The following is a 25,149-nucleotide window of genomic DNA, read 5'->3' on the forward strand; positions in this document are numbered from 1 at the left end:
GCAATGCTGTCTTTGGGCTAACATCTGAATGAAAAGAATAGTACTGGTAAGAGCTCTGTTTTCTTGGTGTTCACCCAGAGACTATTCATAGAATTGATGATCAGAAAAAATAACAGTTGGTAAAAGACTAAATTAATTGCCTCCTTTTTCAGGTTTTTACTCTGAGTTTCCCATGTTGGATCTCTAGCTAGAATTCCTGGTGATTGGTTTTCAGAGCTATTTCTTTTATCCATAGAGAGTTCTCTAACATGGTGTTCCTCACCACATAGGTCTTTTTTTTAACTTTCTTTTTTTCAATTATAATTGTTTTCTAACATTCTGCAGTTTAGATTCTCCCCCTCCCACCCCCCTCTCCAAGGGAGTAAAAAAAAAAGTTTATATCAGTGCTTTTATGCAATACCTGTTTCCATATTCCCTATACTGTGACAGAAGACACATACCACATATACAATAAAAAAAACCTCAGGAAGGAAAAAAAAGTAAAAAATGTCATACTTTGATCTATAAATAGATTCCGACAGTTCCTTCTTTGGCTTTGGATAGCATTTTGGGGACTTTCTTTTGCTGATAATAGTTCAGTCCTTCTCAACTGATCATCATACAATATTTCAGTTACCATATGTACTATTCTCCTAGGTCTGTTCACTTCCCTTTGTATCAGTTCATATAAGTCTTTCCAGGTTTTTCTGAACTCATCCTATTCATAGTTTCTTTATGGGATGCAATAATATTCCATTACAACTATATACAATGCTTCTTGAGGTAATGAGAGGTGCAGCTAACATGGTGCAGTAGAGGAGAGAAGCTCAAAGTAACCATGAGAATCCTCTCCAAATCTTAAAATAACACAACAAAACAAACACAGGAGTAAAAGAACCAACAAGGAGACAGAATGAAACAACTTTAAAGAAGAGAAAAACCTAAAAGGTAGGCAGAGAACATCTGGAGCACTGGGGTGAAAGGAGAGCACAGATAGCAGGAGTCTATAGCAAGGAGTGAGGAACAAGCCAAGAGCAAGCCCCACCCCCACATCTGCTATGCCAGGTTCTGAACCTGAGCCCAAGCCAACATCCAGACCCTGAGACTCTGCCTGGGCAAAGAGAGGTCCTACCAACCTACACCTCTTGAAATTCCAAACATTGTAATGAATTCCAGAATTCTAGCCCAGGGCAGTCTGTTCTGAAGCAGCCTGATATGTTTGGGCCCACATTGAAACCAGGACTCCCAGTTTGGGCCTGTGCTGAGAAAACAGAAGTCAGTTTGAGGTAGTGGATAGACACAAAGGGGTAGGGGTATCCTTCCTTGCCAAAAACTCAAAGTGGAACCCCAGGACAGGGCAATCTACTGTGTGCCTGACAAAATCAAGCTCAAAGTGAGACCAAAAGCTTACAATTAAGCCTGAGGCTAGAATGTGAGCAGTCCCTGACCTCATCAAGCAGAGTGAAACCAAAAGCTTAAGCCCAAGCCTGAGGCACCTAACTATAAAGAATGTTTTTGGAGACAAAGAGCAAGGTACAGACACAGAAGGGGACAGTGAAAAAAAAGAAAACACACACAAAGTCCAAAAGAAAAATATGAATTGGACACATATTCCAGAAGAGTTCAAAAATGACTTCAAAAACCAATTAAGAGAGGCAGAGGAAAAGTGGGGAAGGGAAATGGAAGAAATGAAAAAGGAGACCCAAAAGTTGAAAGAGGAAAATCAGGTCTTAAAAATTAGAAATGGTCAACTAGAAGCTAATAATATCATAAGAAATCAAGAAACAATCAAATGAAATCAAAAGAATGAAAAAACAGAAGAAAATATGAATTATCTCATTGAATAAACAATAGACCTAGAAAATAGATACAGGAAAGACAATTTAAGAATCATTGGATTGTCTGAAAGCCATGATTAAAAAAATCTTGGACATAATAATAGAAGAAATTATCCAAGAAAACTGCCCAGATATTCTCAAACAAGAAAATAAAATTGAAATTGAAAGGATCCACAGATCACCTCTGGAAAGAAATCCTCAAATGACAATTTCCAGGAATATAATAGCCAAATTCAAGAGCCCTGAAGTCAAGGAGAAAATACTGCAAGCAACCAGGGGAAAAAAACACAGTTTGAATACCATGGAACTACAATCAGGATCTCACAGGACTTAGCAGCTTCCACATTAAAGAATCAGAAGACATCAAATATGATCTTCAGGAAGGCAAAAGATCTAAGTTTACAATCCAGAGACACCTATCCAGCAAAACCGAGTATATTCTTTCAGGGAAAAAAAATGGACATTCAATAAGATAAAAGATTTCCAAGCATTCCAGAGAAATAAGCCAGACCTAAACAAAAAATTTGAAGTCCAAACAGACCAAGTGAAGCCTAAAAATGTAAATAAGAAAAAGAAAATTTAAAGGACTCATTAAAGTTAAAATATTTGTAGTTCTACATGGAAAAAGGATATCTAATTCTCAAACATTACTTTTAGTAGCAGAGCAGATGGAAGGAATATATTTAGAAAGAGGGTGGGGAAATAAGCCAACTATGATATGATATGTAAAAAAATCAAGGAGTATAAAAGACAATTGCACTGAGAGAAAAGGGAAGGCAGAGATAGAATGGAGTAAATTATATAACATAAAGAGGTGTAAAAAATTATTACAGGGAGGGGAGGATGAGGGTGGTGACAGGCAATGCTTAAACTTTACTCTCATTGTAACTGGCTCAGAGAGGAAAAACCAAATATACTTATTGGGGTATAGAATTCTATCTTATGCTACAGAAAAGTAGAAGGGAATAAGACAAGGGAAGGAGTGGTATTGGAAGGCAGGGGAAGTGGAGGGTGGAGAGGTAATAAAAAGCAAAACACTAGTGAGAAGAAATGGAGTGAAAGGGAATAGAGCAGGATTCAAAAGGAGGAAAATAATATGGAGGGCAAAACACAGTTAGTTATCTTAACTGTGAATGTAAATGGCATGAACTCACCCATAAAACAGAAGCAGATAGCAGAGTGGATTAAAAACCAGAATCCTACTATATGCTGTTTACAGGAAACACATCTGAGGAAGGGTGATGCGCATATTAATGGTAAAAGGCTGGAGCAGAATTTATTATGCATTATCTAAAGTAAAAAAAAGCAGGAGTAGCAATCATGATATCAGACAAAGCTAAAGTAAAAATTGATCTGATTAAAAGAGATAAGGAAAGAAATTATATCTAACTAATAGTTTTATAAACAATAAAGTAATATCAATACTAAACATTTATGCACCAAATGGTATAGCATCCAGATTTTTAAAAAAATTTATTCATTATAGAATCCAGATTTTCTAAGGAGAAACTAAAGGAGCTTCAGGAGGAATAGATAGTAAAACCATACTAGCCAAAGCAGTACTCAGGGGAAATTTTATATCCCTGAATGCCTATATCAACAAAATAGAGAGAGAGGAGATCAATGAATTAGGCTTTCAACTTACAAAATTAGAAAGAGAACAAATTTTAAATCCCCAGATAAAAACCAAATGGGAAATTCTAAAAGTTGAAGGAGAAATTAATAAAATCTGAAGTAAAGAACTATTGAACTAATAAATAAGACCAGAAGCTGGTTCTTTGAAAAAACAAATAAAACTAAGTACCAGTTAATTTAATAAAAAAAAAAATAAAGAAGAGAATCAAATTAACAGTATCAAAAAGGAAAAGGGTTATTTCACCTCTAATGAAGAGGAAATTAAGGCAAGTGTTAAGAGCTTTTGTGCCCAATTATATGGCAATAAATATGACAATCTAGGTGAAATGTGCAAATATTTACAAAAATATAAATTGCCTACATTAATGAAACAAGAAATAGAATACTTACATAATCCCATCTCAGAAAAAGAAATTGAACAAGCCATCAAGGAACTCCCTAAGGAAAAATCCCCAGGGCCAGATAAATTCACAAGTGAATTCTATCAAACATTTAAAGAACAACTAATCCAAATACTACATAAACTATTTGACAAAATAAGCAAAGAAGGGGGCTTTATCAAATTCTTTTTATGATAGAAATATAGTACTGATTCCCAAGCCAGGAAGAACAAAAACAGAGAAAGAAAACTAAAGACCAATCTTCTTAATGAATATAGATGCAAAAATCTTAAAAAAAATACTAGCAAAGAGACTACAGCAAGTTATCACAAGGATCATTCACTATGGCCAGGTGATGTTTATACCAGGAATGCAAGGCTGGTTTAACATTAGGAAAACCATCCACATAATTGACCATATCAATAACCAAACTAACGGAAATCACATGATTATCTCAATAGTGCAGAAAAAGCCTTTGAAAAAATACAACACCCATTCCTATTGAAAACACTAGAAAGTATAGGAAGAAAAGGGCCTTTCCTAAAAATAATAAGTAGTATTTATTTTAAACCATCAGCAAGTATCATCTGCCAAGGGGATAAGTTAGGAACCTTCCCAATAAGATCAGGAGTGAAGCAAAGATGCCCGTTATCACCACTATTATTTAATATTATACTAGATATGCTAGTGGTAGCAATTAGAGAAGAAAAAGAAATTGAAGGTGTTAAAGGAGGCAATGAGGAAACTATCACTCTTTGCAGATGATATGATGGTTTACTTAGAAAATCCCAGAAAATCAACTAAAAAGCTAGTGGAAATAATGAATAACTTTAGCAAAGTTGCAGGATACAATATAAACCCACATAAATCATCAGTATTTCTACATATTTCCAACAAGACTCAGCAGCAATAGAAAGAGAAACTCCGTTTAAAATCACTCTAGACAATATATAATATTTGAAAATTTATATGCCAAGATAAACTCAGGAATCATAGGAACACAACTACAAAATACTTTTCACACAAATAAAACTAGATCTAAACAATTGGGAAAACACTAATTGCTCATGGGTAGGATGAGCTAATTATAATAAAAATAACAATCCTACCTAAACTAATTTACTTATTCAGTACCATACCTATCAAACTACCAAAAAACTTTTTTCACAGAATTAGAAAAAATTATAACAAAGTTCATCTGGAAGAAAAAATGATCAAGAATACCAGGGGAAATAATGGAAAAAATATGAAGGATGAGGCCTACCAGAACCAGATCTTAAACTGTACTACAAAGCAGTGATCATCAAAACAATATGGTACTGGCTAAGAGAGAGAAGGGTGCATTAATAGAATAGACTAGGGGTGAATGACCTCAGCAAGCTAGTGTTCAGTAAACCCAAAGATCCTAGCTTTTGGAACAAGAACTCACTATTTGACAAAAATTACTGGGAAAATTGGAAAACAGTATGGGAAATATTAGGTTTAGATCAACATCTTACACACTATACAAAGATAAATTCAAAATAGGTAAATGACTTCCATACAAAGAGTGAAATCCTAAATAAATTAGGTGAACATAGTATAGTAGACCTGCCAGATCTGTGGGAAAGGAAGGAATTTGAGACCAAGTAAGAGATAGAGAACATTACAAGATATAAAATGAATAATTTTGATTATAGTAAGTTAAAAAGTGTTTGTACAAACAAAACTAACGCAACCAAAATTAGAAGGGAAGCAACAAAATGGGGGGAAATTTTATAACAAAATTCTGACAAAGGTCTAATTTCCCAAACGTATAAGGAACTAAGTCAAATTTACAAGAAATTAAGCCACTCCCCAACTGACAAATGGTCAAGGGATATGAATAGGCAATTTTCAATTGAAGAAATCAAAACTATCAATAATCACATGAGAAAGTGTTCTAAATCCCTCCTGATTAGAGAAATGCAAATCAAAAGAAATCTGAGTTGCCACCTCACATCTAGCAGATTGGCCAAATGACAGTAAAGGAAAATAATAAATGTTGATGGGGATATGGTAAAATTGGCACACTAATGCATTGTTGGTGGAGTTGTGAATGGATCCAACGATTCTGGAAGGCAATTTGAAACTGTACCACAAAGGGCTTTCAAAGATACCATGCCCTTTAATCCAGCTTTATCACTACTGGGTTTGTACCCACAAAGAGATAAAAATGTTTGTATAAAAATATTTATAGCTGTGCTTTTTGTGGTGGCAAAAAATTGGAAAATGAGGTGATATCCCACAATTGGGGAACGGTTAAACAAATTGTGGTATATGATGGTGATTGTGCTATAAGGAATTATGAACCTGTTGATTTCTATATGAACTGGAAAGACCTCAATGAACTGATGAAGAGTGAAATGAGCAGAGCCAGGAGAACATTGTACACAGAAAGTAAAACATTGTGGAACTGTCACATGTAACAGACTCTGCTACTAATAGCAATGCAATGATCAAGAACAATCCCGTGGGACTTATGAAAAAGAATGCTAACCACATCTAGAGAAAGAAGTATGGGAGTAGAAATGCAAAAGAAAAACATATGATTATCACCTCCTATATAAGTATATGATTTGGGGTTGTGCTTTTTAAAAGATTATTACACATATGAATATTATGGATTAGGTTTTGAGTAATAAGACATGTACAAACCAGTGGAATTGCTTGTTGGCTCTGGGAGAGGGGAGGGAAGAGGGGGGGGAAAGAGAACGTGAATCATGTATCCATGGGGAAATAGTTTTAAAAATAAAAATAAATATATTTCATCGGGGGGGGGGGGGAACCATATACCACAACTTATTCGTCCATTCTCTAATTGATGGACACCTACTCATTTTCCAGCTCTTTGCCATTACAGAGAGAACCACTAAAACTATTTTTGTGCAAGTTGGTCCTTTTCCCTTATTTCTGATCTTTTTTGCAATGTAGTCCCATTGTGGTCAATGGGTATGTATAGTTTTATGGCCCTTTGACTATTTGAAGTCTTCACTTTCACCTCTATTGTCTGCAAGCTCTTGCTTACTACTGTCATTGTTCCTACTCTTCCCCTCCCCTAGTAAGGCTGCTCTTATCCTCCTGTTTCTTCACTTACTGTGGGAAAGCTTTCTCACTGGCTTAGAACTTTTGGAATGAATTGGCTCTGCAGTGGGGAATGCTTCCCAAAAGTTTGTAGTTCCCATTGTCAAGAAATTCTCTTACAAAAAAATATTCATCTTTTCTTGAGATGCTTAACTATGGAAAACCCCAAGCTCTCAGAACTGTAGAAAGGAATAGGTATGAAACTTCTATAGACATAGTAGGTACTAAGTTTAGAAATGTGACTTTTCACAGTGTGCGTTTTGGACAAGGACCTCTCCCCAGGGCCTCGTCATCTTACACTGCCTTTGCTTGGTTCTTAATAAAACCAGTTACTCCCCAAAATGTTTCTATATTTGACCTAGGTCAGGACACTAAATTAATGCAGAACAGTGGAAAGACTACCTTTAAACGGACAAGCATAGATCATCTCATGAATGTCCTTGTGATCTGGGTAAGTCAAATAATGTTCTCTTTCCTCCTTTACAAGTAGGCAGACCATGTATAGAAGTAACTAATGTTTCCAGTGTACATATATGTCAAAGAGGAAAGAAGAAAGCGTGTTATAAACCCTAAAGAGCTATGTAAATGTGTTAACCTTAAGGACTTCTTAAATTTGCTATGTGACAGTTGGTTATTCTCAGTTGGTCGACTACTAGCCAGTGATGTTTTCATGTCACACAGTGTTCTGTCTAAAACAGTGATTCCCAAAGTGGGCACCACTGCCCCCTAGTGGGTGCTGCAGCGCTCCAGGGAGGTGGTGATGGCCACAGGTGCATTTATCTTTCCTATTAATTGCTATTAAAATTAAAAAAAAATAATTTCCAAGGGCACAAAGTAATATTTTTTCTGGAAAGGGGGTGGTAGACCAAAAAAGTTTGGGAACCACTGGTCTAAACAGTGCTGCATTTCTGTGGCATTTGCTGCCTGAATTAGCTGAATTTTGCAGTAGTTCCCCAGTGACATGGGCAATGTGGACCAAATTTCCTGATGGGGTGGAAGTTAGAGTGACCCATGGAGATGGTTGGAGAGCTTCACCACAGAGAAGCTCTTTGCTGTGACTGAAGAGAACCAAAAGATAACCCCTACACTGTCATAGACCTTGAGATTTCAGTGAGAGCCCTTTGATTCCCAGTAAAAAGCAGATAATCTTGGTTGAGATGACCCACTAAATCAGTCACTTGTGTCATCTTCCCCTCACTCAGAAGTCAGCTGGAAGACTAGGAGAGAATAGGGTCCCTGACTGAGAAAAGGGCTCTGAGAGCAGGTGTGGGCTACTAAAGCAAGAAATGAACTGTGCCACCATTGTACCTGGGGCTGTCCCTAGGGCCATGTGGCCACTGAGAAAGTGCCCTGAATGGCCTCTGCTCACCCTCTATATCACTTGACTGGAAGGGCTCTTAAAACAACTGAAATATTGTAGAACAATCAAATTGATAGACTTGGCTGCTAACAGCAATATGATGATCTAGAACAGTTCTGAGGGACTTATGAAAAAGAATGCTATCCACTTCTAGAGAAAGAACTGTTGGAGTAGGAAGGCAGATGAAAACATGATTTACAACTTGTTTATTTAGGTATATGATTTAGGATTTGGGTTTTATAGGATTGTTCACTTACAAAAATTACTAATATGGAGGCAGCTGGATAGCTTAGTGGATTGGGAGCCAGGTCTAGAGATGGGAGATCCTAAGTTCAAATTTGGCCTCAAATACTTCCTAGCTATGTGACCCTGAGCAAGGCATTTAACTTCCATTTCCTAGCCCTTACCACTCTTCTGCCTTGGAACCAATACATAATATTGATTTTAAGGTGGAAGGTAAGGGCTTTAAAAAATGGCTAATATGGAAATATGTTTTGCGTGATAAAAGATGTATAACCTAGATTGAATTCCTTGTCAGCTCCAGGAGGGGGGAGAGAAAAAGAGAAGGATACAACATGAATCATATAACTTTGGAAAACTTATAAGGAAATTTGTTATTAAAATAGAGATTAGGCGAAAAAAAGAACAAAAACTCCTGCAGTTGAGAATTGAGAGGCAGTGTGGCAGTGGAATAGTGCTGACCTCACAGACAGGAAGAGCAGAGATCAAATCTCCTTTGGTGTACTAGAATATAACCCAAGACAATCATTTAATGTCTCAGTGCTTTTAGGATACTCTCAGAGACTCTAAACTGCTGGATATTTACAGATCTGCATTTGTAGGAGTTTCCTTTTCCCGAATCCAGCCAAAAAACATGGGTGGGGTGGGAGAGGGGCAAGGAAGGAATTGAAATAGCAGAGTGGGAAGGCATTTAAAGTATTGAGACCTAGAAGGCAACTTGGAGCTCAGTTCCCTAATTTGCAGATGAGAAGAACAATAATCAGTATATATGGCATACTATCCTAAAGATTGTATCCTTTTCTGGTTGCTGTAAAGGGGACTGACAAACTGGACTACATCTAGAGGAAGACTATAAGAGTCTAGAATTGTTTCAAATAAGGAACAATTAAAGGAAACATCTGGTCTAGAGATTAGAAAACTTGGTAGGACAAGGGGTTCATAGTAACCATCTTCAAATATCTGAAGCATTGCCATGTAGAAAAGAGACATTTCAATTATCTACCTTTAAAAATAAAATATTGATTTTAACCATTCTGGGTAAAGATCTGGCTTCATTGTGACAGTCAAATCATAGGACCAGAGGTCTGAAGGTTCCCTCCCAGTTCAAAAGCTGAGACCATATTTTGCAAAACACACACATTTTTATAGTTTCCTGTCTGTCCCAACCTCCCTACAAGAGGTCTCCAAGAAGTCTCAGAGGCTATTTCCAGAGCTTCAAGGAACTCCTGGAGTCCTGGGACCTCTGGGTGATTATCTGTTTCCTGTATGAGCTGGTTTGCCCAGAATACATTGTTGAATGGATTGAAACACTTATGATTCACATAGTAACTTACTTATGATTGACATGATAATACACTTAAAATTACTCAAACAATACACACATTTGAAATTATAATTCAGGTATTGTCCTGGAACTATATTCTTAATCTAGTTGCATACACAGACTTTTACTTGAGACTAAATTCTTACTATAAATCAGTTACATTTTTTAAATTCTAAAAATCACACTCCAAGCACTGATTAAGGCATTAATTGTTGATTTTCTGGTTACACCTGTCTCCTGAGAATCTCTACCTGAATGCTATATTAATACATCAAGATTAGTATTCCAAATTGAAGCTCATTATCATTACTTTCAAACCAGTTCCTGTTCCTATTTCTGTTAACAGCATCACCATTTTTGTTTTCACCAAAGTTGGAAATATTAAAAATATCTGTAACTCTTCCCCTGCCTTGATCCTCCACACACAGTCAGTTGCCAAATTCTGTCAATGTCATTCTTTTGCCACTTCCACCATTTCCATACTAATTCAGGCCCTCAATATTCTTTTCCTGAACTGTTCCAATAACCTCTTTACTGGTTTCCGCCATCCGTTCTTTTCAATCCATCTTACACAACACCATCAATTTTCCTAATATGCAGCTTTGACCACATGATCTTCTACCCAGAAAGATCTGTTGTTCCTCATTGTTTGCCTACAGCTTTCAGACTCTGGCCTGGCATTTTGAGTCCTCCACAATTTAGCTCCAACTTACCTTTTCAACTTTATTTCATACTGCTCTTCTTTGTGGATTCTACATGAGTCAATCAGAACTACTTGCTGTTCCCTAAATTTCTGTGCCACCTGTCTCTACAATGTTACTCATTCTGTCACCCATACTTAGTATGCATTCTCACTTCTTTCAGGACTCAGGTCAGATGCCCTCTCCTCTGTGAAATGTTCTTTTGATGACTCAAATTTTTTAACTAGAACACTGGAGCCACCAAATCATAGTGTCACAACACCCATGACCCTCCCAAGGTTTTATGACCTAGCTCTTCTGCTAACACTTGCCCAAAAATCACCCTATTACCACCTCTCCTCTCTGGACTAGGTTTTCCACCTTGTAGGTTAGCCTTTGAGATAAAGTGCTAAAAAAAAAAGCTAGAGGAGATAAGAGATCATCTAGTCCAGCCCCATTCACTTTACAGCTGAGGAAACCGAGATCCTAAGAGGTTAATAGCTGAGCAGCAGAGCCAAGATCCGAATTTAGGTCTTCTGACTTCACATTCAAAACTCATTCCACTGATCCACATTGCTCCAATCTAGGAAAATACATAACCTTTTGACAAATGTCCTAAAGATCTGTTATATGCTATCACACATATACACCCCATGTGCATTTAGTGCTTTCTACATGCTTCCTTCTCCAAAAGAACCTAGAAAGAACTCAGAAAACATTAGACTCAGATAAATGACCAAATTTCATTAGCCAGCTTCTCACTGCTGTTCTTTAAGCCTTGTATACTTGCTGTGAAACAGAGACTCAAGGACCCAACTGTCTTTCAATCAAGGTCTAATTAATAGTTAAAGCTGACTAGCTCCATATTTGCCCAGGCTCTCAGCATCTCAATTCACTGTTTTTTTCTCTCTCATTTCACACATTTCACACAAACAAATAATTTTCTTCACTCAATCACTCTACTTAACTTTCTAAACTCTAAATTCCTTTACTCACTATTTCCAAACTCCTTTCATCAGGGGACTAACATTCAAACTCCCAAGAAACTCACACAATTGCTAGTTCTTCCTATATTGTTACCATTATATTACTTTCCCACTTCCTAAATTATCAATACTAGCCTTAAAGTTTCTAAATAAGACCATGGAATAACTAGAAGCTGTGGGTTGCTGTATGTCCCCAACCCATAAACTGGCAGCATTGGGACATAGCTGTTTCTACTTGCCAACGACTTGAAAACTGACTGCTCATTATAAAGGCTGGTATTAGAAGAGAGCTTCATTATTAGAACAGCTGATGCACTAGGAATAAAGAGAAGCACAGTCCCTAGCCTTTTGAGGCTAGTTGGAAAGACAAGATGTGTACCTAAAAGCATAAGCAGAAATGTCAAATGGCATGTGTCAAGTTTCAAATGAGCGCTATAAATAACAGGTTAGTCCACTGACTATTGCTCACTATATAAAGCCTGGAAAGTTTCCCTCCTTAAGTGAAATTATTCACTAATTGGGACAGACTCTGATTGGGTGTCCCATTTGTCTCAAGTAAAGGCAAAAATTCAACTTCATCCAATGCTCCTTTTTGCCAGATGTAATAAATGAAAATAATTATTAAATATAATATTAATGAAATACTGTTGTCATCATTATAAAATTTACTCTCAAACAGGAGTCTGTTAGTAGCTCTTAACAATGTAATTTTTTAAAAAACATTTATTAATATTTATTTTTTAGAAAAGTTAATATGGTTACATGATTCATGCTCTTACTTTCCCCTTCACCCCTCGAGCTCCCGCCCCCCCCCCCCATGGCTGATGCATATTTCTATTGGTTTTAACATGTGTCATTGATCAAGACCTATTTCCAAATTATTGATAGTTACATTGGTGTTGTAGTTTCGAGTCTACATCCCCAATCATGTCCGCCTCAACCCATGTGTTCAAGCAGTTGTTTTTCTTCTGTTTCCACTCCTGTAGTTCTTCCTCTGAATGTGGGTAGCGTTCTTTTCCATAAGTCCCTCAGAATTGTCCTGGGTCATTGCATTGCTGCTAGTACAGAAGTTCATTACATTCTATTTTACCACAGTGTATTGGTCTTGTAGAAATGATAAGTAAAGGTAATGGAGACACCAGGGATGTTAAAATAAATCTAAATGATTGTGGGTACACACACACTGGGTTGTTGGAGAGACTAGACCAGGTTGGGAGACCAGAGCAGCCAAGCTGCTGCTAACTGACAAAATGGCTATTGATCAACTGTCACCCTGGGCCAGAGTCTAGAAACAAGCAGGCAAGGTAAAAGGAGTGTAACAGCTTTAAATATGTTAATTAAAAGGTGGGATAGGGATTTCTATACTTAAAATCTAGAGGGCAAAACCACAGGGCAAGGGGAGGACTTATGTCTACACTAATCTAAGTGATCTAACAGGCAGGGCCCAAGAAACAGTGCAGTCTCTGGGAGCTGATTCAAGCCTGGTGCCAGCCAGACTGGAACAGCACAGCATGATCAGAGGGGTGGCTTTGAGGCTCTCACAGTTTTCCAAAGAGGTTCACAGGATGCCCAAATCCTAGGTGGTCCAAGATATCCAAGAAGAGCGAGTGAACTTGAGGTGCTGTCCACCAGTTCTCAAATTCCTCCTCTGCTTGGTTCTGCTCTGTAGGTCTTCTCCTCTCTGCTGGAAATCCACCTCCACTCAGGATCCCAAGGAAATCAGGAAGCAAGGTCTGAGATCTCCTTGGGCTGGCAACAGGTTTTGTCAACCCTTAATGGAGTCTCTCAGGGCACACACACACTTCCTCCTCCTTCATTCTATCCTAGAATGCTCCAGGCTTCCTGCTAGGTCAACCTTAATACCTAATCAATAACTAATCTTCCTCACAACAGTCTCTGTGTACAATGTTCTTCTGGCTCTGCTCCTTTCACTCTGCATCAATTCCTGGAGGTCTTTCAAAACAATGTAATTTTTAATAAAAATGGAGATATATGAAAAAGGGAAATGAAGGAAGGGGACAGAAAAATCTCACCTATCCAGAAAAATATCTAAGCTGAAAAGCTCTTAAGCACCAACAGAGAGAGAGAGAGAGAGAGAGAGAGAGAGAGAGAGAGAGAGAGAGAGAGAAACAGAGAGAGAAACAGAGAGAAACAGAGAGAAACAGAGACACAGAGAAAGCTCCGCCACACCTTTTAATCCTCTGTGCCCTTATGTCCTGCTCCATATGCACGCAATAAATGGGGTCCAGGGTAGGACAAACTTAGGGAGTGATTTCTATCTTCACATAGGGGAAAAATAGGACAAAACATTCTCATCTTTGATAACAAATACTAGACAATGAGGAAGATGCCTATGTCTGTAGGATGTGGTGGTTCTTGGGTGATCCAAGGTGTTGAGTTTCTCAGTGGAGAAGACCAAATAATGAGCTCAGTCAGTGCTTTGGAAGTAATTGCTTTTGATTTAGAAGTAAGGGTGCATAAGACTGGATGACACCAGGGCCACCTCCACCCAGGCAACCTCATACAGTCCCTAAGGCTCTCCCATAACTAACCCAACAGGGCATACTCATTCTAGTCCTGACCCTAAGTGAATTCAAGAGTTGTTAAGTTTGAATTATTCTCAGCAATAAAATGATCCAAAACAATCCCAAAGGACTCATGATGAAAAATGCTATCCATCTCCAGAGAAAGAACTGATGGGGCCTGAATGCAGATCAAACAAATCATCATAAAAACATCACATGAACAGCAGGGTTTGAGAGAATTAAATCCAATTTTGAAAGAAGTTCTACTGTGGGTAAAATGCTATCAAACAGCATTGCATGCTACAGAGAAATCTTTCATAGAAATGAAGTCAGTTGATGCACCAAACCTCATTGTAGCCTCATTTTAAGAAACTGCCATAGTCATCACAATCTTCAGCAACTACCTGATCAGTCAGCAGCCATCATCAATGAGTCAAGATCCTCCACCAATAAAAAGATTACAACTCATTGAAGAGCCAGATGATGGTTAGCATTTTTTTAGCAATAAAGTATTTTTTAAAGTAAGGTATGTACTTTTTTTAGACATAATACTATTATTACACACTTAATAGACTACAGTATAGTATAAACATAACTTTTATATGCACTGGAAAAATGAAAAAATTTATGTTTCACTTTATTGCAATATTCACTTTATTGTGGTGACTTGAAACCAAATTTGCACTATTTCCATTGTATGAGTCAAAAACAGTTTGTACCTCTGAGATTCTACTAGAGTTTTCTCTACTAGAGGTTTCTTGACTTATTACTTACTTAGAAATGAAAGACTGGGTTAATGGTCACCAAAAGCCAAGACAGTAAGAAAGACCTTGAATCCAGACACTCTCATGGATTGAATGGGTTATTTTGGACTTTATTTTTCTAAGCCTTATTTTGAAACTTTAACAATCATTCTAACAGAAAAATCTGCCAAAATGAGAAAGACCTGAGTCTTAGTTTTCTGAATTAATACCTGCTTGTTTTGATTTGAAGTCATCATTGTCACTACTTAATGTAAAAAAAAAATTTACAAGTTTATTTACATTGTTGCGTTTTAGCCTTTCCAGCAATTAATTCAATCCAATTAATCCTAATGATTATATTCTTTTTCTTTCTACCCAAGACAATACCTGAAACCTCATGGAGCAAGTAAAGTTTCATAAATGATTTTAGATTTTCTTGGATAGCCACAGCACTTCCTTTTCTCCTACATCTCCCACCATGAGCCTGTCTACACCACCAGTAGATTAATATCTCAAAGCAAAACTGTGATCTTTTCTCCTTTGCTCATAACATTTCATTTGTTCCCTATTGTGTATCAAATGAAATCCAGAATATTTAATCTTTCATTTAAGGCACTCTACAATATGCTGCTGCTGCTGCTGCTGCTGCTACTAAACTTCCTAGAATCATCTACACTCTCTACTGGTTCCACTTATAAATAAAGGTACACATTCATAGGACAGAGAGATAGGATTAGAGGTCAAATGCGAATGGAAATGCGGTAAAGCTAACTAGCCCAAAATACTTTATATCTGTCAACTATAAATGACATCAGGTTAAATTCTAGGACATCAAGCAGAACTTAGAAAAGTAGTTCCTCATACCAGCACCCCAGAAATGCTCTTATCATGTTCCCATAGTGAGTGGTTTTTCTTGTCAGTAGTTTCATTGCAATGGCTCTGCATAGTCTTTTATCCCTGATTCTGGCAGTGAAGGGAGAGTCCTCCTGAAAGGAAGGCACTCAGAAGACATATGAGGAATGCCAAAGCAAGGGCTTTTGAAACCTTTTTTTTTATAATTTACAGATTTTCGTATTCTTAATTGGCATGTGTTCCTTCCTGACCATTGGGCATGGAATTTGGGAGAACCAGAGGGGTTATTTCTGCCAAATCTATCTACCTTTTGAAGAGGAAATCAGCTCCTCAGCTCTTTGTATCTTCCTCATATTCTGGTCATACTTCATCATTCTCAACACTGTGGTGCCAATTTCCCTCTATGTCAGGTATGTGTGTCTTCCTATTTCCTGTTTTCTTTGGGGGAAGGAAAAGGATAGATTACAGTAAGGTAGCGGCCCTCACACTTCCTACCTGGGGAAGAGGACTGCAGACCTGCCATTTATTACTCATTGGAAGCCCAGTGATATTACTCTGGTTCTCAGAAATTGACTACCCACAAGACTTTATCTTCTTAGTAGAGAAGGAACATTACCCCAATTTTTCCTAAAGAATTATCTAGAAAAATATCTGAAATTTTCATAGAAGTGCCCCCCCAAAAGGAGTTGGTAAGACTGCCCTATCCCCACTCAACATTACTAGTTAAAGACAAAATTTCTTTTTTTTTGTGATGCTTCATTTCTACCTAATGTTTACTGACTATCAGCTGTCTTCCCCCTTGCTTCTTGTATCACAAATGTTACGGAGTGAGAACACTCACTCAAGAGGGTGATTTGACCTCAGGCCTTGAATGGCATCCTGGGATAGATCTGACTAAGGGCTGTTTTGCCCCTATTGTTCTGACTTCTATTATAGCCTTCCAGAAATTTTATAGTTCCTCATATTAATATCCATTTCTTGAGTCTTGGTATCTTAAGAAGGAACTAATATCCAAGGAGCTGTATTTCCATGTATATTTTGCTACCCTAATCTAAGCCCCAGATAATTTCAATAACCTGACTGACTAGAATAGATCATGTCATTTCCTTGATCAAGAGCCTCCATTGGTTCCCCATCGATTAGGACAAAGTCCAAATAAATCTTGCTGTTCAGAGATTTCCCAGTAACGGGCCTAGTTTTCCATCTTCCACATCCCAGCATTTATCTGTCCAACATACATAGTCAGGGCTGGTTTGTTTTCTGCATATACCATGCTTGTTTCCACTTCCACACCTTAACTCATGCTGAAATCTCCTGCCTGGAATATTCTTCCTCTCCCTTCCACTCAACTTCCTCTTTGTTTGTACAGATCCTACCCACATTCTTCAAAGTACTGCTCAGGCCCCCTTCTCCAGGAAACTTTGTAAGCAATAGACGCTTATTCAACGCTTTTGAGCTGGAGAGTGACATGACCAGTACTATGCATAAAGAATATTAATCTGGGAACAGTATGCAGAACAGACCAGAGAGGTAAGAGACTGTAGGCCCCATGAGACAAATTAAGAGCTATTACAGTAGTAAGCAGTAAGGCAAGAGGACCCAGACTAAGGTGATAGCAAGTGAGAATGCAAAGGAAAGATCAAATGGGGTGAAATATTATAGAAGTAGAATCATAGAATCTTAGAAGAGGAAGGAATATTAGAAGTTTCTAATGTAACCTCACATAATAGGAATCCATTCTACAGTATCCCTGATATGTTATCATTCAAGGACTTCAGTCACCTTTAAGGGTGGTCATCCTTTAGATCTCTTTAGCAGCCATAACTGTGCTTTCTGTGGCCCTAAACTTTAAGTTCTCCTTGCTGCTCATAATGTCCTATCTGTCCATTTCTCCCTCTGCTGTATTACACCTTTTCATTTTTCATTACTCTACCCTACTCTCCTAATTTATAAACCAATCTCTGATCTCACTTTCCCTCTTTACAGTTTTGGCCTCAGTTTACTTCCTTAATGACAGAATGTCTTCTCTCTTTGAATTCCTTGCTTTCTTGTCTTGCACCTCCATTTACACTCTGTCACAACCTTTAACTCTAAGTCACCTCCATTATCTAAATTCTCCATTGATTTTCTCCACTGGAAGAAATCTTACAAACATGCTTACCATCACAAATTCATGTTTTCTGGTATAAACTGTGTCCTTATAACTATAAACTGTCTTTTTATTCTTCCCTGATCTTAACCTCTCTCCGTAAGTCCCCAACTAAATCTCCTGCTCCTGTTGTCTCACAGATCTTACTTTCTACCTTTCTGAGAAAATAGAAGCTGTCTATTGGGAATTCCCAAATTTTCCTAATTCCACAATTCAAAACTTCTCTATATTGTTACCCAGCTTCTCCTTTGCTTCTGCTTCTAAGAAAGAGGTTGCCTCTCTGCCAAAGCCAATCTGTATGCATTTATCCTTGATTCTATTTTCACTTTCCCCTCCAATTTATTTAAGAATTTCTCCACACCTCCCCACTCCTCATCTTTAACCTCTCTCTATCTACTAACTCCTTTCCTGCTGTCTACAAACATGCCCATGTCTCTCCCATCCTTAAATAAATCTTCATTTGGTGTGCCTTCTCTTCATATTAGTCTATCTTTTCTCCTGATTACTTATAGATTCATCAATTCATGCTGCTTCTACTTCCTCACCACTCTCTTGAAACTCTTCTTTTAAAGGCTACAAATCTCTTAACTGCTTATCTCAGCGGTTTTTTCGTTAGGCCTCATTCTTCTTCACCTCCCCTCAGTTTTCTGATATCACATCCTCTTCTGGAATATTATTCTCCTTTCAGAATATTATCCTCTCTTTTCAGAGAGGCATCATAGCATGGTGGATAGAGCTTTGGTCTTGGGAATAGGAGGACCAGGATTTGAATCCCACTAAAGAAATTTACTGGGGGCCAGGCACAACCTTTCTGAGCTTCAGTTTCCTCAGTTAAAACTGATACTTATTTCATGGGAATGTTGCAAGGATAAAATGAGATGATGTATAATAAATGTTTTACAAACTTTAAAACATAAAAACCAGTAACCGTCATTTCACAACACTCTTCTCACCTTTCAGACAGCTTCTTATCAGTATCTTTTGTTTATCATCCTCTTTCTTCATCACCTCTTTTGTATGCATGTCCTCTAAGACTTTGTCCTAGTGAACTCATTAGTTCCCATGGTTTTAGCTGTCATCATTTTATAAATGATCTCCAAATTCACATATCCAGTCCTAACTTCTTTCCTGAACTTTAGTCCTACATTGTCATTTACCTGCTAGGCATCTGTATACCTAGACATCTCATCAATATCTCAAACTCAGCATTTACAAAACAAAACTCATTATCTCAACCTAACCTTTCCCTCCTCCAAACTTTTCCATTTCTGTTGAGAATACCACCTTTCTCCTTAGGTTATAAATTCAGTTTCCTAACCTTGGAGTTGGCCTTTTAGTCTTCCTTCACTGCTATCTATAGCCATTATCTTTTTTATTTTACTTCTAAAACATCCCTTGTGTCTGTCCCCTTTTCTTTAGTCACAGGATCACCATTGTGAATAGAGTCCTTATCACTTCTCCCCTGGACTACTATAGTCACTTTCAGTCTCCCACATCTCCAGTCCATCCTCTATAGAACAATCAAAATCATTTTCCTAAGGTACAGATTTGACAATGCTCAAAGCCTTTTCAGAGGTAGTTTTCTATTGCCTCTAGGATAAAATGCAAATTCTCTAATCTGGAATTTAAAAGCCTCCACAGTGTAATCCCAGCCTCCACATCCAGCCTTAGCTCATATTACTCCTTTCACATATGCCATCTGCCAACTAAACCCAACTTGTAGATATCCTATCTCCCACCTCTGACACTTCCCACAGGCCTTCTCTTCTGCCAGGATATCTTTCCTTAATGTTTTCCTCCTTTGTCGGCTCTATTATGTTCTCTTGATAAAATTCTTCTTTATCCCTTCTGTCATTCATATTCTCTCTCAGGTCAGATTTTAGCATGACAGAGTAACTGGAGAGCTAGGTTCAAGTTCCACTTCTGATGCCCACTAGGGAGGTCACTTTATTTCTCAGTGTATTAGCCACACACACATCATATATCCTATCCTCCTCTGGTAGAGTGTAAACTCCTTGAATATGAAACTTGGTATCCCCAGAATCTAATATGTCTTGCATATAGTCGGTGTTTAAATAACGATTGTTGAATTGAATCCAAGTTCTGTGGACAACTCTAGTTTCAATATTTGAAATTAGAATATCACTGGAATTATTGGAATTCAAGCAAGAGTTTAAAAGGGTCAAGGAATTTTGGTCCTACCAGATAGGCTCTCTTCCTGAGAAATTGGAATAAATGGGTACAGAAGATGTCAGAGACATCATTGTTAAGACCTGTGGGGTCATCTGTTAACTTTATCCTTGCCTTGGTGGAAAATGATCATAACAAGGGCTATATTTTGTAGATTTTATAATTACAAAATATAGTGTATATTATCCTTAGAATGGCTCTGAGAGATATTTAGTACAAGACAAGGTCTGCCAGTGGCCTGTTATCATGCAGGGGACTCATGCAGGTGACTGGATTTGGGTAAAGCACCTTTCCAATCCATGTGACTTGGAGTCCCAAATTTATTGAGTTCTGATAGCCTATCTACTAGACTGATGTCAAGAAAAAAACTAATTCAAATTGGGAAACAAAATATTACAAAGGTTAAAAATAATGCAAATGTTTGAAAATAAGAGCAGAATCATCATTTACCAATTTGGAAACCCATAGTCTTTGTAACTGTAGGACAAAAAACATATAGGCCAAAAAAAAACCTTTTTTCTACCTCATTGCTTTAATACTTTCTTTCGAACTACATGTAATAACACTTTTTAATATTCCTTTTTTAAAAATCTTGAATTCTAGGTTCTCTCCTCCTTCTCTCCCTTTTTCTCTCCCTGAGCTGGCAAGCAATTTTATATGGGTCATGCATGTGCAGTTCTGCAAAATATATTTCTATGTTAGACATATTTTTGAAAGAAAAAAAACAAACCAAAAAGAACCCCAAGAAAAAATAAAGTTTGGGGAGTTTTTTTCAAGTATGCTTCAATGTGTATTCAGATGCCATCAATTCTTTCCCTAGAGATGGATAGCATTTTTCATTTTAAGTCCTTTGGAATTGTTCTTGGATCATTGTATTGCTAATAATAGCTAAGCCATTCACAGTTTTTCATTATACAGTACTGCAGTGTGTACACATTTTTCCTAGTTCTCCTCACTTCACTTTGCATTAGTTCATATAATTATTTATATATATTTTCTGAGAATATCCTGCTCTACTTGTTGAGCCATTACCCAATTGATAGATGTCCCCATAATTTCCAATTCTTTGCCACCATAAAAAAGCTGCTGTTAATTTTTCCGGGGTACAGACCTAGTAGTGGTATAGCTATGGTAAGGTATGCAGAGAATTATAACCCTTGGGGCATTATTTCAAATTACCCTCCAGAATGGTTGGATCAATTCACAACTCCACAAATAGGGCTTCAGTGTCCAAATTTTCCCACATCCCCTCCAACATTTGTCATTTTCATTTTCTGTCATATTAGCCAATCTGATTGGTGTGAAATGTACCTCAGAGTTGTTTTAATTTGCATTTCTCTAATCAGTAGTTTTTTAGAGCATATTTTCATATGACTATAGGTAGCTTTAGTCTTTTGAAAGTCTAAAATTATTGTTCATATCCTTTGACCATTTATCATTTGGGGAGTGAATTATATTCTTATAAAATTGGCTCCATATGCTATTCTTCTCCATGTATTTGAGAAATCAGACCTTAATCAAAGAAGCTTACTATAAAATTTTTCCAGTTATGATTAGTATGTATTTTACTCCATCCTTTCACCTTGTTCCTCCTCAGAAGTGTTTTGCTTCTGACCACCAATTCTACCAATACACCCTCCCTTCTATTAGTCCCTCCCACTTCTTTTGTCCCCTTCTCCTACTTCCCAATAGGGTAATATAGATCTCTCTACCCAATGGAGTATATATGTTATTATATTATATATGTTATTCCCTCTTGAGCCAAATCTGATGAGAGTAAGAATCAAGTATTGTCCACCACTGTCCCTCCACTGTCTTCCCCTCCACTATAAAAGCTCTTTTGCATTTCATTTATGTGAAATAATTTATCTCATTCTAATTCTCCCTTTCCCTTTCTCATAACACATGCCTCTCCCTTAATTTTATTTTTTTAGGTATCACCTTCTCATAATCAACTCACACCTATACCCTCTGCTATATATACTCTTTCTAACTCCCTAATAATGATAGAGTTCTTAGAAGTTAAAAGCATCATCTTCCCATAGAGTAAGTTTAACCTTATTGAATCTCTTATGATTTCTCTTTTTCTGATTTTCTTGAATCTTGTATTTTAAAGTCAAATTTTCTGTTCAGCTCTGGTCCTTTCATTATGAATACTTAAAAGTTCTCTATTTCATTAAATTTCCATTTTTTCCCTCTGAAAGATTATATATACTCAACTTTGCTGGGTATATCATTCTGGTTTGTAATCTTAGCTCCTTTGCCTTCCAGAATATCCTCTTCCAAGCTTCCTATAACATGGAAGCTGCTAAATCTTGGGTGATCCTAACAAAGGCCTCACAATGTTTGAATTATTTCTTTCTGGTTGATTGCAATATTTTCACTTTGAACTGGCAGCTCTGGAATTTTGCTATAATATTCCTGGCATGTTTCATTTGGGGATGTCTTTGAGAAGGTGATAGATCACTTCACTTTCTACTTGATCTTCTAGCTCTAAGCTATTGGGGAAGTTTTCCTTGATAATTTCTTGAAACAGAATGTATAGGCCCTTTTTTTTAATCATAACTTTTTAATCATAATCATAATTCTTAAATTATTTCTCCTGGAAATATTTTCCAGGTCAGCTGTGTTTCTAGTGAGATACTTCACATTTTTCTTCTTTTATTCTTTTGATTTGGGTTTTGGGCTTTGATTTTTTTGTCTTATGGAGTCAAAAGCTTCCAAATACTTGTTCAGTTCTCACTTTTAAGAAACTATTTTCTTTAGTGAGCTTTTGTACCTCCTTTTCCATTTGTCCAGTTTCATTTTTTTTAAACATTTATTAATATTCATTTTTAACATGGTTACATGATTCATGCTCCTCCTTTCCCCTTCGCCCCCCGCACTCCCCCCACCCATGGCCGATGCACATTTCCACTAGTTTTGTCATGTGTCCTTGATCAAGACCAATTTCCAAATTGTTGGTAGTTGCATTAGTGTGGTAGTTTCGAGTCCACACCCTCAATCATGTCCACCCCGACCCATGCGTTCAAGCAGTTGTTTTTCTTATATGTTTCCTCTCCTGCAGTTCTTCCTCTGAATGTGGGTAGCATTCTTTACCATAAATCCCTCAGAATTGTCCTGGGTCATTGTATTGCTGCTGGTACAGAGGTCCATTACATTCAATTTTACCACAGTAGATATCAGTCTCTGTGTACAATCTTCTTCTGGCTCTGCTCCTTTCGCTCTGCATCTGTTCCCAGAGGTCTCTCCAGTTCGCCTGGAACTCCTCCAGTTTATTATTCCTTTTAGCACAATAGTATTCCATCACCAGTATGTACCATAATCTGTTCAGCCATTCCCCAACTGAAGGACATACCCTCCTTTTCCAGTTTTTTGCCACCACAAAAAGCGCAGCTATAAATATTTTCGTACAAGTGTTAGGAGCCAAGACTATAAAATAAAAATAGTAGCCCTTCAAGAACGATATGGATTATGAGCCCCGCATGGGCGGAGGCATAGCTGCAAAACGTCCTCCAGACTTTCCACATAACTGCGTGTTCTTTTTCCACGTTCCTGCTTCGTAACTACTTGTTCCTTTCTCCTTTCATCCCGACCGCCAACCCCCTCACCCTGAACATATATATTCTTGTCCTTTACCAGCAATAAACGGGCCATGTTCCATTAGACTTTCTTGTCTTCTTGCGTGCATGGTTCCCCTCTCTTCCCCTATGGTCTCTCAGGTGGCTGTTCCCGAATACCCCATAGTTGAATCCGGCTGGTTCCGGATAATTGGCGCCCAACGTGGGGCTCGGAGAAAACAGCTTACCGGACAACTGAGGAACACACTTCGCGGCCGCGAACTAAAGTAACGGGTAGAGGTTGACTGGACAACCTTGAGGCAGGGTAAGTTGTCCCATCACCATAGGCATTAAACAGAGAGGTGTCGGATCTGGGTAATGTGTGTGTGTGTGTGTGTGTGTGTGTGTGTGTGTGTGTGTGTGTGTGTGTGAGGAAAGAGATTCTGTGTGGAGATAGTCTGCGATTTGCATACTGTGTAGTAGGGTGCTTGCCTGAAGGCAAGATCTTGACGGGGGATTATACCGTCCACCTAAGCACAAGCAACGGCAAGAACGTGGGGAAGTGCAAGTGTGTGAATGATGGGAAGACACTCTCGAAGGAAGCGCTATTTGTTAAGGAGTTAAAAAGTAGTTCCAGGGAGAGAGGTAATAGAATTAAAGGGAAAAAAAATCTATTCCGGTTCTTTTGCTTTTTAGAAAAACAGTGCCCTTGGCTCATACTACATGGCTCAGGTATTCACCCACTCACTTGGAACAAAGTGGGAAAAGAGTTAAACGGTCTTTTAAGATCTGGTCAGGAAATTCCAGATGATTACTTTTCTTTCTACGGCTTGATTCGTGACATTCTTAAAGAAGCCGGCACTAGTAAACTAGTCTCGCATCTCCTCAGCTGGCTGAGGACACTATCTTGGAATCTAAAATTAAAACTGAAGAAATGAGCTCAATTGAGGAACAGAGTTCGCCCTTTAAAAATGAGTGCCCCTCGTCTCTTTTAGATGAACTTATCAAAAACCCCTCTCTCGAGGAACCCCTAGTCCCCACAAAAACAAAGCCACACCTTTATCCAGTTCTATATACAGACCCTCCTCAAGAAAGCACACTTAATCCTGCCTACCAAAAAGAATTGGAGGAGGAGGCAGCCCATTATCATAACAATGGCCCCCTCGGGCAAAATTAAGCATTAGGGCACTGGGCCCTTCTTAGAAGAACACACAGTTATGTGGAAAGTCTGGAGGACTTTTTGCAGCTATGCCTCCGCCCATGCGGGGCTCATAATCCATATCGTTCTTGAAGGGTTACTATTTTTATTTTATAGTCTTGGCTCCTAACATACAAGTCTATTTATCTATGATCTCTTTGGGGTACAAACCCAGCAATGGTATGGCTGGATCAAAGGGCAGGCATTCTTTTATAGCCCTTTGAGCATGATTCCAAATTGCCAGCCAGAATGGCTGGATCAGTTCACAGCTCCACCAGCAATGCATTAATGTCCCAATTTTGCCACATCCCCTCCAGCATTCATTACTCTCCCCTTCTTTCATTTTAGCCAATCTGCTAGGTGTGAGGTGATACCTCAGAGTTGTTTTGATGTGCATTTCTCTAATTA

The 25,149-nt window shown here is 37.9% G+C and overlaps 1 protein-coding gene across 1 annotated transcript in view; it reads left to right on the forward strand.

The window, feature by feature from the left end:
* The window catches only part of LOC123249168 (phospholipid-transporting ATPase FetA-like), a 187,612-nt gene that overhangs the window by 88,476 nt on the left and 73,987 nt on the right, over positions 1-25,149 (forward strand). Inside the window, exons 12-13 of the mRNA XM_044678159.1 lie at positions 7,297-7,385; positions 15,858-16,054. Of these exons, the coding sequence (XP_044534094.1) occupies positions 7,297-7,385; positions 15,858-16,054 (286 nt within the window). The remainder of the gene's footprint in view (positions 1-7,296; positions 7,386-15,857; positions 16,055-25,149) is intronic.

This window comes from Gracilinanus agilis, chromosome 1 (assembly GCF_016433145.1).
Source record: "Gracilinanus agilis isolate LMUSP501 chromosome 1, AgileGrace, whole genome shotgun sequence".
In the NCBI taxonomy this organism is placed as follows: domain Eukaryota; kingdom Metazoa; phylum Chordata; class Mammalia; order Didelphimorphia; family Didelphidae; genus Gracilinanus; species Gracilinanus agilis.